The sequence below is a fragment of the Caenorhabditis briggsae genome (assembly GCF_000004555.2).
Source record: "Caenorhabditis briggsae complete genome, chrX, whole genome shotgun sequence".
Classification (NCBI taxonomy): Eukaryota; Metazoa; Nematoda; class Chromadorea; order Rhabditida; family Rhabditidae; genus Caenorhabditis; species Caenorhabditis briggsae.
Window position 1 is genome coordinate 600,603 of NC_013491.2, and position 18,345 is coordinate 618,947.

Below are 18,345 nucleotides of genomic sequence, written 5' to 3' on the forward strand. Positions count from 1 at the left end.
ATTCAAAATGAACGTTACCTCACCACAATGTAAAGTGTTAGTTTCTTCCAGGCAAGAAGAAGGTTTTACGAAAAAGTGACGCATATGCTTGCTTCAAAATTGGAGCGCCTTTGATAAAACTGCTCTTGTTTTCAAAAACAGTTTTGATTGTCACGGAAGGTGTGATTAAACAGTGGAATTAAAAACAAATCTTCATTTCAACCACATTGAAAAACATCCTTAAAAGAATCTGAAAAATAAGAAGAATTTATTTAACAGTTTATCTAATAAGAAGAGTTTATCTAACAGTTTACCTAACATGAAGCAATTTTTCACAGAAGTTGATCACCAACATGTGAAACGACAAACAATTTTTGTTTAAGATTTTGATTTAAAAAAAGCCTTTTTGGTAAACGAACATTCCCCTTTAGATTTTGTCAGATCCTTCTGCTGATAGAAACGGAATCTCATACCTCATAGAAATCGCGTGACGAAAGTGACTACAAACAAAAAGAGCAGGCAGAGGAGACATGGAGATTCTCGAAATTTACGAACAAAAGATTTGGGTGACTAGAAAAAGAGTGTTATGCAGTTAGTTGACAAAAATTCCGTTATTTTATTGATGAGGCTCTCATTCTTACCATCAATCATTGTTTAAAAGACAAAAATGAATTGTGCCAAATTCCTGTTTGAATGAAGTCCCTTTGTGAGCCCACCGTGGTGCTACGGTAGCGCAAGCTGAAACGCCGGTCGATATCGTATATGAAAGCTGCACGATAGTCAAAAGCTGTGTGAACACTCTCCGTCTCGTCCAAAATAAAGATCCGAAAAGCTCTTCTCTCCCCTCTTTTGATGTGTTTTACAAGTTAATCAAAACCTTGTTTCTTAATTTTTGCAGTCTCATTTTGTCCATTTTGATGCAGGCTTATGGAATTTATTGGCGAAAAATTATTAAATCGTAAGGAAAAGTCTAAACCTAAAAACACATATTAAGGTGAAAGTTTTGTTGTGCGTGGCATCATTCCTTGCCATATTTTTGCGTTTATGAGCTAACTTTTATGTCACTAATACATTTCATCTCTTAATAGTTGGCAAAATATGCATATTTTCTGTTTTTTCATCTCCGTGAGTGCCTTCTCTCATTCGCTAGTGTATTATTAAGTCGATAAAAACTATAATCAAGGCACATTACAGGTGACTAAATTTGTTTCTGCTGTCATTAATCACTCATTCTCCCACTCGATAATTGCTTTTCAAGTATAGATGAAAAATTCAATGTTTCTCTCTAAAAATTCTCAAAAATTATTCTCCATCACTTTCTGACTTGCCAGATTCACAAATTGGATATGTAGGCCTTCTCTCTTTTAATTCCTTATATTCACCATCTATTATTTTTTTTTTCAAACTGCTAATAAGCTTGCATGATACATTTGAAACAAAATTATTGCACCCCCGATAAGTTTCCGATAATAGAATAAAAGACACGAGGACATTTTTCAGGACTATTTTCAATTCTAATTTTTAGTTGGCTGCGTCTTACGTGTGTAATATTTCGCTCTTACTGTAAAGTTCGTGCAGCAGGCAAATTCAAAATTTCTTTTGTCAATCTTCCTCCTCCTCGTATTGCGTTTGTCGTCTTCATACATTTCTTCAAACAGTCATTTTTCTTCTTATCGGACAAGCCTTCTACACTCTTACATACCCAACCCTCCTCTTCCTTCCCATCTCTCGCTATTTTTTGACGGTCCTCTCTGTTTCTGTCGTCGTCGTTTTCGTCGGTTCTCTCCTTTCTAAATTCGCCTCGAAAAGGCGCATGCGTCCTTTTCAACACGACTACCCTGCGTCTCTCATTTAGGCTGCCTCTCTGAGCGCTCTGACCGGCAGTGACTGCCACAACCTCTATTCAGGTGCGCGCTCTTCACTGTTGCTGTGGCAAAAAGATGGATCAATATCAATGCGGCGCGAGAGACGGTGAAGGTAGAGAAGAAATATACAATACGTAGGCAGGAGAGACGACAGAAAAGAGAACGAATAACAGGAGTTTAGAGGAGTCGCAGGGGACGAGATGGTTTTATGTGCGCCCTCTTCTTCTCCGCTCTTCGCTTTGAATTCGGTTTTCTTCTTCGTCTCGTCTCCCTTTTCTTCCCTTTTTTTCTAACCGGCAAAAAAAATAATGGAAATTACTTTCGATTAAATGAAAGATCGTATAACTGTATTAGTAAAGCATCACGACACATGTATTTTACAACCGTTTCCCTTTCTCGCTACACGTTGTGTTCATGGATTTTTTAGTCAATTTTAATAATCGAAGGTTTTGTATCTTGCTCGGAGAGTTTCACATGATTCATCACTAATTCCTCAAATTATCTCTACATCAAAGCATTTTTTAGGATGGCCGAGTTTTTGAAAACCTCGGCTCAAACAGCAGTTCTTCCATACGCAAACGTAAGCGAAATTTTCTAGTTAAGATCAGAAAAAAACGAAAAAAAATAATTGAGGAGGAAATAAAAGGTTGTTCGTAAAATGACTAAGGAACTCTGTCTGTTTGAAAGAGCTTGACAACAAAAATTTTTTGCCGCTTGTTGCATCTTTTTTTAATTACCATTCATTAATACGTCAAATTTTTCTCAGAATTTCTACTCAATTCTCTTATCAATTACAGGATTCTAACTCTATTGTTCTGATCACTTCAAACCAGTTTTTCACTTTTTCAAATGCCAGCTAAGAAGAAAGATCCACCAGACGGACGTAATGTCCCTCCAAGTGCCAACACGATGAACTTTGTGAACCCAGTTTATCAGAATCAGTGGCCTACACAAGCTCAAATGCAACAAGCCCAAATGGCAGCAGTGGCTGGCCACTTAGCAGGTAAATCAAAAAAATAGTTTAGTCGCTTGTGAAAGTTGAGGAGATGGAAATAAATTTTCAAAAAATATCGAAATTTTAATACTTTTGTGAGATCGGATAATCCGGCGGGTCAAATTTGATCAGGCTGGTTAAATGTAATACTTTAGGTTTAGAGAATCCAAGAGTGCCTCCCGGACTTGTACGGGAAAACGGAGGACAACGTCATGATCATCATCAGAACCAGCTGCAGCATCAGCAACATATTCAGCAACTTCAACAGATTCACCAACAACAGCAGCTGCAGCAGCTGGAACAACATCGCCATCACCATCTGCAGCAAAAAAATTATCGGGACCAACAACTTCAACAGGAGCACCAGCAGCAGCTTCATCAACAGCAACAGAGGCAGCAAAATCAGCCGAACCAGCAAACTCCACTGCAGCAACTACAACACCAGCTTGATCGAAAAGGTAACATTTGTTTGGAATCACACTGGTAGCGGGAACGTAACAAATATAGACGTTTCTTTTCAATTTTCAGTTCAAAACAATCAATCAATAGGGTCATCGTCAGGACTTGGTGACACGATCATCAATAAAATGGCTCGTGTAAGAACGCAAAACTTGCAATCTACGCCACCGACAAATGCTTCAAGACGTCATAATGAACCGACGGACCCTCGTCTTAATGCAATCCCTATCGGTCGAAAAGAGACCGCTCCCCCATGGACAGGAAACAATGTCAGCAGACGTGGGCCACGAAAGACTTCTCATCGGGCCTTAGAGAATGAGGAGGTGAGTCGAAAAGGGAACCCAAAAACCTTTTATTGATTTCTGTTGTTGCCGACATATTGAATTCAGAATTGACTGAAACAACGATATTTTCCAGCAAGCTCACGTTGGTCAAACGGATGCTCCAACAGATCACACGCTAGAGATTCCAGCTGAAATTCTGAACCAAACTCGTTTTCAACAACAACAAGCAAACCAACTTCCACAAAATATAGGAATACATCCACCTGGCTTTGGGTCAGCAGCACGTACTCATCCTCTCTCTGCGTTGCGGCATCATATGCCAGCAGTCACTCAGGCTTACACTATTACTGTAAATCAAAACGAGACAATTCTGAATACTAAAAATGCAAATGTTCAAGTAACTCGTAACGCGCAGACACCTTCAATTGTGAAAATTGAGGAGATGGAAATAAAACAAGAAGTAGATCACGAGTTGGATCAAGCAGAATTTTTGCTAAATACTTTAGCAATATATCAACAAGCTGTCACAGCGGCGCAACCCGCGGATGGAAATCCACGCGTTCCAGTCACACCTGAAACGCCAATTTTATCTGATCAACTTCGTGCACGTATTCAATCGCAAGGTATTTCTACTTACGTAAACTTGGTTCACTATCTAACTAGTCGAGGAAAACTATACAATTTTCCAGAATATGCTGAGCTGTCATTCTCTGATTTACTTGCAACCGCTTCCAACCAACTTGCGATCGATCCGAGCACATCTGCCACTCTTTCCAACGACCACCAGCCAAGTGAGCCAACTACACCGAGTAAACGTGTGGAAGGGGGCGGACTCCCACCACCAACTGTCAGAAGGCCGAGAAAAACAGCTCACAGAGAAGAGGAGATGGGGATACAATCTGGTAATCAAAAGAAAGAAGAAAACCCGACTTCATTACCTGCGCTTGGAACACACATCAAGGTAACAAGGGGTCGGAAACCGAAGCTGGGAAGAGAGAAACCTGTCAAAGACCCGAATAATCCACAAAGAAAGCGAGGCAGGCCCAGCAAAGCTGACATTATGCTGAAAAAAATCAAGAAAGAAGAACCAGGATGGAAGGAAACGACGATCAACCGTTCTACACATAATGCTAATGCTTACGAACCGCCATTGGTGAACAATCCCCTTCCATCTACATGTGTTCCTCCAGTTGCTCCATCACCAACAAGAGCCGCAGTGAACGTTCCAAAATCGGTCAGAAGTCTCCCAGATTCAAAATCAGATCATGGAGTTTTGTTACCTGTTCCACCAGTTGAGCTTTCAATCGAACAACAACGAGAAGAATGGGATAGACGACTTCTGGAAAATGCACTCATCGATGGGGCCTTCCAAATGTTTGGGACGTTTCGAATGCTACTTTGAGTGCGGAACAGAATGTTAAACGAGCTGAAGTTATTCGAACCCATAGGAAACAGCTCGCAAAATCAAAATCGGACTTGAAAAATAAAATCAATTCTGAGCATAACCGCTTTGCAAAATGTTTGGAATCGTCAGGGAAATGTGATGCGACATTATGGCACACAAAAATGATGGCTTTGGAAAATCAAATGATCAAAGAGGATGACGAGAAGCGACGAGCGAAGTTCATGGAAGGACTACATTACCGTAGAGACTACAATTCAACGAAAAAGATCGCCAAGCAGGAAGTGAATAAATGGACGGATGATATGATTGTTGATGTAGCACCCACCTCACAAACCAGACCAGAAATAAAAACAACAAAAACATATACTGCGAATATCTCGAATGTGGCCAATCCAAGATCCCAAGACGTTACTAAAGTGTCGCAATTCAAACGACCACTTCTACCTACAGTTTCACGATATGCTGACTGGACAGACAGACAATGGAATCAGCTGAACTCAATCTGGAAATTCACCGCGTTTGCCCCAATCGATATGACAAAGACCAATGCAGAGGGACGCCTTCAAGACGAGTTTTGGAGTACATATGAGCCTGTGACCACAAAAATGGACGAAGTAGAGCGTATTGGAAAATGTTTTTCAAAAAAGTTCGATACAATCACATTAACGGTATATCGCTTTTTGAATTTTCTAAACTAATGCTTCATTTTTCAGTTCTACCCACAACAAGTGTTCTATGGAGAATTTGAGCTTGACGTCACACATGCGACCTCTCTGACTTTCATATTAGACGCTACTCAACCAGGATTTGAGTTAAGGATTGCGTCAGATAGATGTGAAAAGTTTGACATCGCCGTTGTAAAAAACTTTACGGTTAGTTATGCAGCGTTTCAAGAACTCGTTGGAAATTCAAAATGTGCATTATTTTTATAGTTTGCACATCTGCCTGTTGGTTTTCAGATGTCCCCTACTGCAAAGAACAAATTCCCACCATGTCTCATTCTCGACGTTTCTGATATTCATGAAAAAATCAAGGAGCTTTCCCCAAAATTTAATAAATTTCGACGTTCTTTGTTGCAACAGGAATGCTCTACTCAAAAATGTCATCCTGAGTACGTTCTATAAATTTTCAAACCTTTTAGAAAAGCTAAACATTTATTTTCCAGTAAACTATTCTTCGTGCTCCACTCAAACCCCAGTTTTCCAAAGAGTCAGTGTACCATAAAAGTACATGTGAATAGCAGTGTTAAATTGTTTGAAGTGTCGGCAATGGCAGGATTTGAAATTTTGGAGACTTACGTATGCCCACAGGGAATATATACAAAAAATAACAAACATATTTCAGATGCAATTAGCCTTTGCTCTACATCCAAAGATGATCAATTTGAATATTCGATTTCGTAAGTCAAACCTAGAGTTGTTATTTCCAAGCTATGCTTTCAGTTTTCTTGATGAAAGAAGATTTCTTTGACTACGTGACACACCTCCGACTGATTTGGATTTTTTTGGCCAGCGAACATGGAATCGGAAGATGGCTTGCAAAGTGTCGAGAAGATCTTGTCACGGCTTGCGAGTCAAACTTTGTGGAACTAGATTTTCGTACAGGGTATGTAAACTCTCGGAATACAAATTTTATTAGCTTAGATTGAATAAAATACCACAAATTATATTATTACCTCTCTCATGACAACTTTTCAGAAATGCCTACTGTCTTTATCCTCCCACACATTGCTCCCGATCACTCCTGCGAGAATCTAATGTAAGAAATCTATCAAACAGCGATGTGCAAAATACTCTTATTCAGGGATGCTTAGATGAGAGCTCAGCGTGTGGAGAAGCTTTCCCAATTCAATTCCGCGATTATGGTCAAGAGGAACTAGACGAGATAAAGCTGCAGAATGATAATGCAGCACAAGGGAAAGAATGGAAAGGATCATCAGTTACGTCTGATTTTAAAAAAACTCCAGGCAGTAAGAGGGCACCTACACCTTCCACAGAAGGAACCAGCGATCCCAAAAAGATAAAAATTTTCAAACTTCGGAAAGACTGGAAAGATGCTATCGCTTTCCCTAGGACTGACTCGGCTGTTCAAGATTCGCATTCAGACGGAGCTGATGATTCGCAACCGTCCACATGCAGCAAGGAAACAGCTCCAGCAATCAAATCAGCTTCGCAGAATGGAGTCCATGAATATCAACCACAGTCCAGTTACTACGATCCAAACGTTTCGACAACCGGCTACGATGGTTCTCTCCCATCATCATCGTCTTCAGGTGAAAACAAACGATACTATGACTTTGATAACTGTCCAGTTGATATGATGCGACTGTCACCGTCTGATAAACTTTTGGCGAGTTGTCAAAGATCCCAAAAGGACGATGGAGTGTTTAAGCGTCCTTATCTCAAATTACCTACTCCCCTTACAAACCGCACTCCATCTACTTCTAACGGAAATACACCCACTGTGATTCCACTCCCCCCCAGTTCAGCATCAAATCGGCCATGATGAATTAGTTTATAATAATCAAAATAGAGCCAACAATGATCCTGCCGAGTGAATATATAATGATCTCCTGCGAAATGATTCATTCAATTTATTTTATCACGGGTGGGCACAATTTCTTATTTGATATCTATAAATATTGTTCTTTTTTTTTATAAATGAAGCTTATCTCATTCATGACGTGTCACATCTTTTTCACCCATCTGACCATGTTTTTTTCTTCAAGTTCTAATTCATGTTTCTATTATGTTTTCTTGAAAGGATTTTCATCCACTTCTTCTTGATTCATAGCCGTTACGTTTTTCTCTCCTAATTTTTGGTTGTTTCAATACAGTTAACAATCGAAACTACATTCATTCAACGGCAAAGTAAAACACCTGGTGAAAAAAAATGACCGGTGAAATAGGTGAAACAATTATCGAACCAATTAACCAATAAAGAAACTAAACTCGGTAGGGAACACGATGAAAGCAACCTAAACAACAACAAACAGTTCATTTAAACAAGTCGTTGCTTGAAGAAACAGGAAGAACTGCTAGCAGTTTTTCTCAAAGATGTCGTTTTTGATCTGAAACATATGGCTGCCACTACAGAATAATTACAGTCAACTTACTTAGAAGGTTTAGACAGAATTCTCTTAGTCAGTTTCTTATATAGCTGCTGGCTTTCAAATTCTTCAGCGAATTTTGGATCATCCATAGCTGCATAATTATCAGGATCGCACAACTTATTCGATACACTCAACGCTCGAGCGCAACTGAAAAAGTTTTTATACCCTCCATTCAGAACGTAAATCTCCTCATAGGCACATTGAGGATACATTTCTGGATGGAGGAACCGATCAGTTGATCGTAGAGTATCAGCCATGCGTGGACCTCTTTTTTGACTGTATTCACAGAAAAAAATTGGTGTCGTGTCTGATTTTCTATTACCATCTTCATCGAAAAAAGTTTCGCGCGCTTTATCTGGGTCATCAAGATTTTTAGCACCCTGAAAAATTGTATATTATAAAATTCACTTCGGTCACCATTCGGTCACGAGTCGGTCACATAAAAGTTCAACACTTCCATAGTAATTTGCAGGACCAGTAAGATTTTGAGAGCCAAATGAGCGTTTGAAAGTTTCACATTTTCAATTGCTGAATGTTTCGCAAAAAGACAACAGAATTTCAAAAACAGCTATGTTTTTTCTACTTGACACTGTTCAAAAACCTCACAGACCTTTTGAATGTCTTCATTCGGTGTTTGTGCAGTTTCAGTGTGTAGATTGTGTATTCAGGTATTCCGATTCTCATGCCGACGTCGGTTCATGATTGATTGATTTAGTATTTCGTATTTTTTACATTTCCAATTTTTCAAATTATTTTTGAAGTGGAAAAAATCAGGATTTTTCTTAATTTCGAAATCTTCACCAAAACTTTGAACCAAAAAAGTAAACGCGATTTGTTTAAAAATAAATAAATGGAAAATCATCAAACTATTTGGTACGGCAAAACACATGTTGAAACATTTTTCTTATTCATATTATCAAACCATTCAATTTTTTTTGGTTCCCATATACTACCTCTGTTTAAACTAACCTTAATACTACCTCCATTAAATTCGTAAGAGAATCTACAATCATAAAGCGAATATTTCTTCGCAAACTCCTCTTCTGTCATTTCCAACATGGTTCTAATCAATACTTGAGGAGAAATTTTTCGATACACAGCTGAGCATCTTGTTTCAGTCGTTTCCAACTGATACTTCACCTGCAGGTGTGCTCCACTGGTCTCGATTTCAGATGTAGAGTGGCTTTTTCGTGTGAGAAGCTTTTGCTTTGCCATTTGGGCTTGTTTTTCTTCGTTATTAGGAATGTATCCACCGTTTAAACTGTCTCGTTTGCTTGTTGAAGAACACGTAGATGTTGCCTCTTCTTCAGAAGGTGAAAGTTGTGCTTCAGAAGATTCGTATTCCGTGAGCCGCTCAAGTTCAACTACATTTGTTTCTTGAATGTTGTTTTCGTCAATAACGCAGATATCATATGAAATATCACCGGGCATCTGGAAGATATATTGATTAAAAAAAAGAGAATTAAAAATTTCAAAAAGAACATAGACGACTTAAACATGAATAAACATATAAATGTGATCCTTGTTCGAGTATATATAGTCCTCTTCAGCCACCCCTTTACCTCTCAACTCCGCCCCTCTCCACCCACTCAAGACAAAAAATCTCCGTTCCTCTTCACGTTGTCAATCAAATTGAGAATGACAACGAGGAAAACTTGACTCACACAGGTTACGATCTAACTAAGGATGAAGTGTGTATCTCACTTGGCTAATTAGAGGAAATTTGATTTGGGTCCTCTCTGTTGGTCTCAACGGTCCTGCACCCTGTCTATAATACATCAGTTTATTGCGCAACCGGTAGCACATTTACAACCTCTATTTACAACTTCATCTGGTACAATTGAACATAAGATGATTTTCAGAAAAATAACCATTCAAATTTGGGCTTTTTATGATTTAACAGGAATTCAAAGAATGGACGGGATTTGGAGAATTGACGGGGGTTTTCAGAAGGTGTAAGGGTCATAGTTGGGAAAGTTTGTAAAGTCCCCGAAATGTTTCATAGTGCTACAGTTTTTTGTTTAGCAAATTGGTATATTAAGCCTTAAAGATAAACTAGTTGATAGAGCACATATGACTTGGGTACATTTGCTTGTTAAATTCGAGGTTGTAACTAGCAGAAATATGTAGCTTGTCTTTATTTTTTGGATGTTCTAGATTAAGGAAACAAGGCGTTCCAGCCTAACCCTATAATCTGCAAAATTTTCCTAAATCCAAAAGTTGTCTCCTTTTTTTTCGAACTAAAAACTTATCGTAAAACCTGTATTAGAAGGACCGGCCCTTCTATTTTTTGAAGATATGAAAAATAGTCTTGGGCCAAATCAAATGGAAATTTTGATATGAAAATGCTTTCCTCAGATTTCTAATTTTACGAAAAATAGAATAAATTTTTTGAGGAAGATTTTTGTCAATCGTAAGCTTAAGCTGAAAGCTGTTAAGTTTTCAGTTTTCTTCATCTGGAACATTTGAAAAATGAAATCAAGTTCCATAACTTTGCTGGACGTTAACTGGAAGTTTTTTATTTTCAGATATGTCTGAAAAATTACGTTCTGTGATTCTAGAATAGTGCCAAAAAATTTAACAATGAGAAAAAAAAGGAAAAATGAATGCAGAAAATAATAAATCAACAGAAATAAGCACTTTAGAACATTTTTTACACTTCCCTAACCAAAACCCTGACACATTCTGAAAACCCCCTTTAATTTTCCAAAACGTTTTGACACAAGTTTTTGGGATGGTTTCTATTTGGTCAATGCTTTAAAACTAATTTTAAAAATTCTAATTAATGACAATTTGGTAAAATTTGCTTTTGAAAATTTGCGAAATCGTTACGAAAAGTTTTCGATTGAAAAATTACGCCAATCGGGTCTCTCTTTCAAATTTCTTCACACTATTCTTCTAATGTAAGCTTACACACTATTTTAAAGGGCACGTAGGTGAATGAAAAGTGATAGATCAAAACGAGCAGAACATACAAAAACCAACACACGTTTTTATTCAATTACTGAGACATTTTTCTTGAAATTTGCAGTTGTAGTCTATGACTCGCAACTTTGGAATTTCATCTGAATATTCGTTAGTCAGCACTCGTCGCACTTCCAAGTCGGAATATTGATATAACCCACACAAACAGTTTTGAATATTGTTCATAGAACTTTCCATATCATCAAAACTGGTTGAGAACTCGATAAATCAGAGTTTTCCTGAACAAAACATATAATTTTCCAAACTAGAAAACAAGTTTTTGAAATGGTTCAATCCTCCGTTGCAGAAGAAACAGGAATGATATCTGAACTTCCAGATATATCTTTTAAAATAAAAACAACGTTGAAAAATTCAACTTGAGAACGAAATTCCGAATATTCTCAAAGGGAAAAAATGCTGATTTATTATTATTTTGTTGGAGCTGAATCAATTAACTTTTGCTCAACTGACAAGGGAACATTTTAAGTGATCCCTCTAATTTGCCCAAACTAACTATACAGAATGAAAGAGAATGTTTGAAAAGCTATAAAATCGTTTTTAAAATCTGCTTAAGAGACCTCGAAAGTACTGATATTTCAGTTTCCGTACCAAAAAATCACTTTTCCAGTGTTAAATCTGCAATTTTCAAATTTGATTTTCTTCACTCCCAGGAGGTTTTAGAATCTGAAACGTTTTGTGTTATACATAAAATCATAGTTGCGAAATCTCGGGCCGCCCGGGGTACATACATTTTTTTGAATTTTTCTCGAAAATTTTGAAATTTTTCCAATAATTTAAACAAAAACGACCTGTTTTCCGACTACTTTCTACTTTATTAATTTCGTTAAACGAAGTAACCTTTTTTCTTTTTTAACTCAAAAAGTTATCCAAATTTTCATTGCAAAATTTTCAACTGTAGTAGACGTGCCGGCCCGGGCCGGGCCGAGCGAATTCGTCTACCGGCCCGGCCCGGCCTTTCGCAACTATGCTTAAAATTGTGTGGAATTTTATATTTGTACATTTTTTTCTCAAAAAAGTTATGAACTCAAAAACTTGAGATCATCCAAAGTGTAAGCAAATTTTGAAAGTTTCCAAAACTTTTCTGGAAACAATTTTTTAAGAAAAAATGTGAAAATATAAAATCCCACACAATTTTAAGTATTACACAAAAAGCTTCAAGTCCTAAAACCTCCTGGGAGTGAAGAAAACCAAATTTGAAAATTGCCGATTTCATACTGAAAAAGTGATTTTTCGGTACGGAAACTGAGATTTCAGCACTTTCGAAGTTTTCTAAGCAGATTTTGAAAACGATTTTATAGGTTTTCAAACATGCTATTTCATTCTGTGTAGTTAGTTTAGGCAAATTAGAGGGATCACTTAAAAGGTTCCCTTGTGAGCCTGCCAATATTTTCTGGTTTCAAGTCAATTCATATAAAAAAACGATATATTTTGGAAACCGTGTTTTTTTCTACTAGACATCCACTCTATTTGTGCTCTCTAAGCTTAATCCTCTCGGTAGTTGTGAGAGATATTAAAAATTTGTCAACTGACAGAATATCAGTGGTATTATGATAAATAGTTAATAGACTGAAAATATTAGGTTATCTTTTGAAGGAACCAAGAAAATTTTGCTCAAAGTTGACGGTGTCGGAAGATTTCTATTAAAGGAAATACGGTGTTACATCTCTACTCATTTGATTTCTATCAAAGGTCCGTTCTCATACATGAAATATTGAGTATTTTGAACAATACAAAACAAAGGTCTTTTTTTTCTCACGTCCAATTCACAGCAGGTGGGATTCGCAGTAGATTACAATGAAACTCTAACGGTTGCCCCCGTCAACTGAGTACATAATTAATATGATGTGAAGAGACAGACTGTTTCTACTGTTTTTATAATAAATTGCTTTGTATTGCCTGAATGTGGGAAAAGAAGTGTTTCATGGGGAAACTTATGATAGTGCTCAATAAAATTTGCACACCAAAATGCAGACTTTTATCCCAGTCATCTAATGTTTTCTTCAATTCAATGTTGACATAGGTTATGAGAAATTCCTTTCAAACGTATTTGACAATGTTTCGATAATGATCCTTCGATAAAGATCCTAGTTTTACCTGATGTTTACAGGAATTTTAAGAATAACTAAAAATATTTTAAAAAATTAAGTATTTTCCACCATCAGTGAGAACAATCTTATTTTCCCGAAGATGTGGTGAAATGTAGTCATCACTGAACAGATATCGATATTTATGATAGGCCTTTTCTTTGTACATTAGCCAGAAAGTGTTCCACGACTCTCGACTACGGAACGGAGGAAAAAGAGAGAAATGATACGGGACCGTTGATTAACATGCGTAGGGTAGCAGATGAACATTGTACCTTGGTACACTGTCAAGACCTTGGTACACTGTCATTGATGACTTCTGTGATACTCTGAATAAGTAAGATTGTAGTACTTAAACAAGTTTTAATTAATTTTGTTAGATTTCGATGCCAATGGAAAAAGTAGATTTTTGCAACACATATTTTCCGCAGACCAACAATAACGGAAGAACACAAAGTTGTTTACAACAATCTCATATGATTGAAAACATGTTTCTCGCGACAAACTGTAGCGCGATTGGTTGTGCTAGTCATAAATGTTTGACCGACCTTTCATGCTGATGCCAACCCGTTTCGTCTAGTTGTATGGAAGAAATCACGTTCTTTGTACCAAAAACATTTTGTACAACGCGCATTACGGGTTACGAAAAAGCATAAGTTCAAGTTCGTGTTAAAAAGCAACGCATTCTCTATTGAGTTGAGAATAAGGGTCACTTCCAATAACACATAAATTGCATTCAATTCATAAACCATGCATTGACACCAATTAAGTTGGAAATCAAGTTGCAAAATGTAGTTTCAACATCAGGCCTGAAATGATCCGAGTTTTCTAGTACAGTAGCTCCAATTAAAAGTGATCTAGGTTAGTGTAGCAGCCGAAACCTACGATTCTAAGAAGATTGAAAACCACGGAAGTCTGAACAACATATAATACTACCGCAGTCAACGCAGGACTCGAGTTTGCACATTTTATACTTTTTATATTATTTCAATATTTTAGGGGTTTTTTCACATGTCTTGAAGACAATTCCTCTCCGAAATTCGGTTCCTGGTTTTTATTCAACGTTACACACGCACGTCGTGATGTATCAAGCTCCGCCTTTCCGGAAATTCATGGTCTGCCTCCTCCCAGAAGAATCTCGTTAGGAAGGAGCTCGTCTTCATTTCATTCCTTCTCGGCTCCGCTCCGTTTTTGTGTGAAGCTCTACTTCTGTGTGCTCAACATCAACAATGATCTTCAAGGCGTTGATATTCATTCTGGCAATTTGCCTTGTTCCTTCTGTACTCACTTTAGGATCACTGACACCATCCGCTGCGTTTAGGTGAGTGAAAGTGAAGTTGTGCTGGAACAGAACCGTTTATGAATATCAAGACATTAAAAAATTAATTCATTCTGAAAATTGCAATAAGAGAGTATAAAAGCTAGTTAAGGGGATCTCACTGAGCGTAAGCTTCCAATATGAGCTTATATTACAGACAAAATTATGTGTCTATAATTAGCTTTCCCGATCGTATTGTTTTCAGTACGTGTGTCCCATCCCATGGCGAAAATGCAAATGTTTCTTATAATTGCTCTGAGCTCGTTCAGAGAAGTAACAAGATGAGCCAGACTGGAAAGATATAAAAAAACAAATGCTAATTTTCTGGGCAAAGAATACAGCCAACTAATTTTATTGCATCACGCAACGTGCATTTGGTCTATACTAGAATCATCGTTAGCGTATCTGAAGACGGAAAAAATCATTGAAAGAAAACCAAATCTAATTTTCAACCCTCTCGATTCGGGCTTCTTGTGTCTTCTATATTATAACTGCGTTGTAAAAATGTCAGTTTGTGAAAAGAAAAATCCGTTGCTGTTTTTTGGTGTGCATTTAGGAACACTTTGTGAATTTTAATATGAATATGACCCAGCAATCGGGTCTATAGACAACTTCTACACTTTTAGAGCCAACATGCAGCAACGTCATCGTTCACCAAACTCGCTTTTCTACATGAACGATGCGCCAGCAGGACAGTTTTTGGACGAGTTGAAGCAGCCGATCTACAAACGCTTCAAACCTTGTTATTACTCTCCAATCCAGTGTCTCATCAAGAGAAAGTAATTGAATCTGTCACATTTAAACTCCGACCGTTTTACTTTATCTAGTTACTTTTTCTTGTAAAAAATGACGTGACCGTCCCAATAAAGTGATACTCTGTTATTTCAAAGTTTTATTATACAGATACAAAAAACATTTCTTCAAATCACATCTCTGAGAGTATTGACAACACATATCACCGAGTATTGAACAGTTGAAATTTGGTTGATGATTTCTCGCAGATTTTTCTTTGATGGGGATGTCTCGTAGCTATGAATCTGAAACCAGAAATTTTAGGCAGGAATTTTAGGAAGCTCATTCAAAACTAAGACTCACCGCATTTTGAATTCCAGCCATCAGAGAGTTTGAGTAAGAGTCCGAATCACTGACCGAGAACAAAACATGTCTTGCGGAAGGATTGTGTTTGGATACCCCTCGTGGATTGATAAAACATCTTTCAGTGCTGAAAAAAATAAATAACTAAAGTTGTGAATTTCTCATATCATTTTTTCTCCCATAAGTTTCACGTCACCTGATTAGTCTCTCGTTGACAGCATTGACATGTTTTGCATCATATGGGTTCTGAGAAAAGCTGTGAAAAGTGAACTGCATCGTTTCTTGAAATTTCTTCGACATTACTAGCAAGTCTTGAGAACTTTTGGACAAAAGCGCATATTGTGTGCGAATACTTTCAAAATCAATTCTAGAAACGTTAATTCCTGAAATCGAAGCTTTCAATTGGGGGAGATAGCTTTTTATCATAACAGAGGCTAAGTTTGTTGTGTTCATTGGAAGAACAACCTCATCCGCAAACGTCCTGAAACAATCAATAATAGATCAGCAAATTTTGATCAACCTCACTTCGCTAATTCTGCCCAATACTGACCAATTGCTCTGTGTACTGCAAGGTCCTCGGTATCCATCAGATGGATGTTTGTGAATGGTGTCTCGTACATACTATGATACAATGGGTAAGTATCGAAAGTAGTGTAATTTTTGTAGTTGAAGTTAATGACAGGAACACCAGCAAAGTTCAAAAACGGTGCATGGTCAGATCCACCTCCAGGAACACGAATTTTTGGACGACCCGCTTTCTTTTCAGGGAAAACTTTCATCCAAGTATCGTACACTGTGTTTCTTCCCCGTGATCTTTCTCGTTTCGAAGGATTTGGAACGTGTTTTGCTGCTTCAATCGCGATATGCTCCAGAGTGGGAACTGTGTCGACATGTCTGTAATTTTACGCCACACTAAAATTGATGTTGTTCAGAAAACAAAAAACTTACAAACTTGCGTTCCCTTGAATACAATCCATGTTGATATAAACTACAGCACGTTTTTGCAGAACATCAACAAATTCTTCAACGAATTCAGTCGAACCAATTAGACCAAACTCTTCCGCATCCCATGCGTTAAACACAATGGTACGTGCTGGAATACATACATGTGAATGGCCGGGCTGGGCCGGGGCCGGGCCGGGCCGGCCCGCTTGCCTCAAAACTTTCGGNNCGGCCCGGCCCGCTCGGCCCGCCTAGGACAACTTTTCGAAAATTTTATTTTTCGAATGTGCCAAAATATTTATAATGGCACAAATATTAATCCAAATGCATACAACCATCCGAAAAAGTCAATTTAATTGAATTTTTAGCAAAAAAATCTACCTTCATTAAGCCAAGAATGGAACTTTTTTTCTAATTACGACTTCAAATCAGTTTTTGTCGACAGTATCGGCCTCTAGTGTGGATTTTCATTCACTAAGAAGAAAAACCATCTTGAAAAATGATAATTCGCTCTAAAATTTCAAAATTTTCAAAAAGCGGGCCGGCCATGTGAAATTAAAAAAAAAAACAAGTATGCTGGAATAGAATTTTCTAGTAAAATTTCTAGCAACTTTTAAATTAATCTAACAAAAAAAAAATAAAACGTCATGTTCTATTAGAATCAGCTTCTATTTGCACTTTGAGCTAAATTATCTCAACTTCTATGATATCAAAAATTTGTAAACAAAAAAAATTTTGGTGATATTATGAGAGTTATTTTATCAGTTGACAGATTTTTGACATCCCTAATAGGAACCGAGATAATTAAGCTGAAACATTCTATTGTACCATTTACGTTGTGCGAAAATTTCTAAACTGACCAGGTCTCCAAGAAGTTTCATTAATGGTTTGCATCATTGCTCTTGCTACTTCGGCTAAAACAGCTGTTCCAGAATTGGGGTCAATTGATCCGTACACCCACGCATCGAAATGGTTTCCGAGCATAATATAACGATCGGGCTCTTCTGCACCCCGGATGTATCCAATCACATTTCGAATTCGTCTGCAGAAAACCTATTAGTTTACGCATTCATTGAACGTGATAGCATGTCACAATTTTCTAACCGATCTGTTTTCGAATATTCGAATTTTGTTTCTGTGATTCTATTTCCATACATATTTCGAACTTTTTTAGTGATTTCTGTTTCAAGAACTTCTTCGCAACATTTTCACGCTAGCACAATGACTTAATTTTTGGTTCACTCGTTCCAATTATTAATTTCGGCAAAATAAAGTTTTATTATCCTGCTCAGGACTTTGTCGAGTATAATGACATCATTCACGCTTTTTCACTCCCCTCTTCACTTCTTCAACAATCTCAAATCAAATTTGCGTTTCTTTTGCCACTAACTCACTTGGTCTTCAGCTCACTGTGCACATTTATTGTCAATTTCTCGCCATTCACAAAGCCCGGACCAAGTTTATATGTGAGATTCCCTCCGACAAATCCTGAAAACTTTCGTCTCGATATTGGCGAAAACTAAAAATAGAAAACCTTGCCAATCCGAGGGAACTGCACGACCCGACATTCTTTTCAACAACTGGAGGGCTGTGGTGTACGATACCGGAAGTACTGGAATAGAAGGAAGCGTTCCATCGTCTTTTGCCTGGGAAATCAATTACCGTAAAACCTCTAATAGAACGACACCCGGATTGTCCACTTTGAGCCTATATATCTCATTTTCTGTGAAAGATATCAAAAAGTGGCTAACTAGTAAAATGTTGCTGATATCCTGATAAACATTTTACTAGTTAACCACTTTTTGATATCTTTCAAAAGAAGT

At 37.5% G+C, this 18,345-nt stretch overlaps 5 protein-coding genes across 5 annotated transcripts in view; 3 read left to right on the top strand and 2 right to left on the bottom strand.

Moving 5' to 3' along the window:
- Positions 1-2,693: 2,693 nt before the first annotated feature.
- On the top strand, positions 2,694-4,983 carry CBG08174 (the record flags this gene model as incomplete). Its single annotated transcript, XM_045238730.1, has 5 exons — positions 2,694-2,847; positions 3,000-3,296; positions 3,367-3,620; positions 3,715-4,204; positions 4,271-4,983. 5 exons carry the CDS (start codon positions 2,694-2,696, stop codon positions 4,981-4,983), a joined length of 1,908 nt encoding a protein of 635 aa, XP_045093700.1.
- A 164-nt stretch (positions 4,984-5,147) lies between these two features.
- On the top strand, positions 5,148-7,491 carry CBG08175 (the record flags this gene model as incomplete). The annotated part of the gene is made up of 7 exons (XM_045238731.1): positions 5,148-5,654; positions 5,700-5,858; positions 5,946-6,097; positions 6,152-6,284; positions 6,331-6,385; positions 6,429-6,591; positions 6,684-7,491. The coding sequence occupies 7 exons, from the start codon at positions 5,148-5,150 to the stop codon at positions 7,489-7,491; spliced, it is 1,977 nt and encodes a 658-aa protein (XP_045093701.1).
- Positions 7,492-7,986: 495 nt separating this feature from the next.
- On the bottom strand, positions 7,987-9,529 carry Cbr-cdc-25.3 (the record flags this gene model as incomplete). Its single annotated transcript, XM_002643254.1, has 3 exons — positions 7,987-8,056; positions 8,102-8,478; positions 9,068-9,529. The coding sequence occupies 3 exons, from the start codon at positions 9,527-9,529 to the stop codon at positions 7,987-7,989; spliced, it is 909 nt and encodes a 302-aa protein (XP_002643300.1).
- Positions 9,530-14,396: 4,867 nt separating this feature from the next.
- On the top strand, positions 14,397-15,268 carry CBG08177 (the record flags this gene model as incomplete). Its single annotated transcript, XM_002643255.1, has 2 exons — positions 14,397-14,488; positions 15,112-15,268. The coding sequence occupies 2 exons, from the start codon at positions 14,397-14,399 to the stop codon at positions 15,266-15,268; spliced, it is 249 nt and encodes an 82-aa protein (XP_002643301.1).
- A 137-nt stretch (positions 15,269-15,405) lies between these two features.
- CBG08178 overlaps positions 15,406-18,345 on the bottom strand; it is a gene marked incomplete at both ends in the record, with an annotated part of 5,778 nt that continues 2,838 nt past the window's right edge. Inside the window, 8 exons of the mRNA XM_002643256.1 lie at positions 15,406-15,522; positions 15,581-15,707; positions 15,777-16,061; positions 16,106-16,474; positions 16,529-16,673; positions 17,383-17,564; positions 17,917-18,010; positions 18,057-18,168. Of these exons, the coding sequence (XP_002643302.1) occupies positions 15,406-15,522; positions 15,581-15,707; positions 15,777-16,061; positions 16,106-16,474; positions 16,529-16,673; positions 17,383-17,564; positions 17,917-18,010; positions 18,057-18,168 (1,431 nt within the window). The remainder of the gene's footprint in view (positions 15,523-15,580; positions 15,708-15,776; positions 16,062-16,105; positions 16,475-16,528; positions 16,674-17,382; positions 17,565-17,916; positions 18,011-18,056; positions 18,169-18,345) is intronic.